A 2,917-nucleotide genomic window follows, 5' to 3' on the forward strand; every position below is an offset into this window, starting at 1 on the left:
TCCCAAACTTTGCCATGCCAAGGACCCCCATATAGCATTATCCTCTGGCGGGGACCCCCCTGTTGCAATTTTTTTTTAAATGATGAGTATTATGATGGAAAATATGACAAATTAATAATACAGCTTAATACATTTTCTTAATATATATTTGTATTAATAATTAATAATCAGTTATTCTTCTAAACATTTTTTGTATTTATCTTTTGTTTGTAATTCATTACATTCATTGTGTGTTCTGTTATAAACACTCTTAACACAATATTAAACAGTAATATCAACAGTAAACATATTTTTAAAGTGATTTCTGTCTTTATAATATTATATAATTTTGAACAGTAATATGAACAATTAACATATATTTTTTGCATTTTTGAAAGCTACTTATGCCTTAATAATATTATATATAATATTCAACAGTAATATTAACAATAAACATATTTATATTCATATATATAAACATCAATATTTGCTACATCCGTGCTCTCATCCAGCTGCAGAGCGAAATATTCACTAGCTCTCACTTTCTCCAAAAGCTGAGCAGATACTCAGTTTCACTCTCAGTTGCGGCAGCTCGATCTGATTGGCTTGAAGGGCGGTCGTGTGATTTAAAAAATATATATATGGATAAGTAAAAAATATTAAAAGATTGGCATCAAAGGACACATAGATTGCAGTTATTAATAAAATCAAAAAATGTAACTTTAAAAAAAAAAAAAAATCCCCTTTCCCTCAAATTTTGCGTGACCCCCCTGGTGCTCCCTGGCGGCCCCCCGGGGGGTCGGGGCCCCCACTTTGAAAAACACTGGTATAAGGCATATCAAAACATATCCAGGTTAGTGTCATGATAATAATTTGTAGCTTATCGCCCAGTCCTTCTTGCATGTTCATGCAGCTATGGAGAAATTGCAAATTGTATTTATTTCCCATTTCTCATGCCCTTAGAAAGGGTTTGTATCCAAATGTAATCTTGACATGTTTCAGAAGAAGTCTTTCTCAGAAGGTTTGGCGGTGACAAATGTCAAAGAAAAATCTTTTTTCTATGGATGACATTTCTCCTTCCATTAAGGAAGAAAAACTGCCACTGGGGGGATGTTCTCTGTTCTCCTACAAGTGGGATTAATATAAAGTTAATCAACTGAATCATCTAAAAAGACTTTGCCGCAATAGAAATGAAGTGCTTGAGGTTGTGTGCTCCTATAATTGAGCTCCTGATATTGATTTATGCATATGGTTGTAGGGTAGTTGTCAGACTGTGAATCTTTGGATCGGTGCCCGTTAATGAGGCTCAGGTTTAGCAGGGAAAGAAGGGGTGAGGGGGGGGGGTGTGTGTATGTCTGTGTCACTGTTGCTCTTTGTATTTTTAGGCTACATCTGCAGCAGTAAGCTGGTTCCAGTGAGTCAGTATGTGGGAACAGTGCTGGTATGCCTCCTCGGAGTGGCCTGTCTTAGAGGTAAGGATTCCCTCTGGCAGCCAGGCAATGACTAACACAATTCAATCATCTTTTAGATATGACTAAATATGCTCTATATTTCACATGCCAAAAAGATTTCTTCACCAATGAGTCCGTTGCACAAGGTTTACACTCTCATAGCATACCAGACGGACCCTTGAGGCTTTGCAGCAAAATGTTGTTTGTTACATGTTTACTAAGCCTGTCTCTGTTTGTGCCGCCTTCCCTCCTTCTATCCTTTTCTCCCTTAGGGTTGGGGAGATGGAAAAACTCTGAGTATCTTCAGTTCATCTCCATTCTTGACGAAAACAAGGATGATCACACGCCAGCAAACAAGGTGAGGTTTTGGAACCTCATCAGGATTTGCTGTTGGAATTAGTATATCCAAGTTTTGGGGAATAATGAGACACAATGATCATTTCTTACTTATGTTATTACCCATATTAATACCTCAGAGCTGTACTGAACTCAAGAGACATCTTTTGTGCTTTCCGTGTAGAAAAAACTGAGATGCTACGACTTTGACTTCTCTTACTGGCCTTCGGATTTCAGCTGGTCAGAAGTCAGCAATCCGTACGTTTCTGCTCTTCTATTTATTTGCAATTTCAAACGTCCATGTGTCTGCTTCAATTCCAGTCTTATCAGGGTCATTTCATTATGTGTATACATGCCCTCAAAGCACTGTGAAGTACATTGGATACATTCATACACTGAATGTGAAATGCCTTGAGGCTCATCTGCTTCATTGTAAGCCTTTGACTGTGTTTGACAGAAAACTATCCAAGGCTGGCGTCTCTCTGCTGAAGCCGGAGCCCCGCTTGAGAGGAGCCGCAGACAGCGTCCTGCACTCTGTGCGCACTCTGCCGTGCCACATCATCAGGTGTGTATGAAGCACCATCTAAACGCTAAGGCACAAACGACAGATTTGTTCAGAATCAGAGACAGGTTTATTACCAGGTAGGTTGTAGGGCTGCACGATTTGGGGAAGTAATCGAATTGCGATTTTTCTGACAGATATTGCGATTGGATTTGCGATATTTTTGCGATAACGACCCAACGGAAGTTTATTGTAAAATGCGGCCATATCTCCGGCTAGGAAGGTCGTATCAACGTGCTCCCGTCTCTAGCACCCCCGCAGCCCGAGCTACGAGTGAAAGAACTAAACTTACATGAATCTTCCGTTGTGTTGCTTTAAAGTCAAGCTTCAGTTTAAGATTCACCCTGTAATAGAAACATGTGATGGAGCATTACTAACCTGACTCAGATGGTTTGTTTCACCAAACCATCTAGGAAAGCTCCATTGGAAGCCATTTGGAAAGGGCAGGCACTTTCAAAAATACTTGGCAGGTGATTGGATCAATCTGTCTATCACCTTCTATCATGGGCCACTTCTGATTGGTTAACAATGGCTGGTACATGTGGAGCACAGCACTTCTGATTGCTGTGGATGACTGACACACAAGAAG

General features: G+C 39.7%; 1 protein-coding gene across 1 annotated transcript; it reads left to right on the forward strand.

The window, feature by feature from the left end:
• Positions 1-1,315: 1,315 nt before the first annotated feature.
• LOC104941772 (abhydrolase domain-containing protein 16A-like) lies at positions 1,316-2,331 on the forward strand (the record flags this gene model as incomplete). Its single annotated transcript, XM_010766908.1, has 4 exons — positions 1,316-1,451; positions 1,703-1,788; positions 1,951-2,024; positions 2,224-2,331. Coding segments are annotated over exons 1-4 (389 nt in total), but the record flags the coding sequence as incomplete, so codon positions are not given.
• Between the last annotated feature and the right edge of the window lie 586 nt (positions 2,332-2,917).

Source organism: Notothenia coriiceps, unplaced genomic scaffold (assembly GCF_000735185.1).
Source record: "Notothenia coriiceps isolate Sejong01 unplaced genomic scaffold, NC01 NC01_scaffold00003874, whole genome shotgun sequence".
Taxonomy (NCBI): domain Eukaryota; kingdom Metazoa; phylum Chordata; class Actinopteri; order Perciformes; family Nototheniidae; genus Notothenia; species Notothenia coriiceps.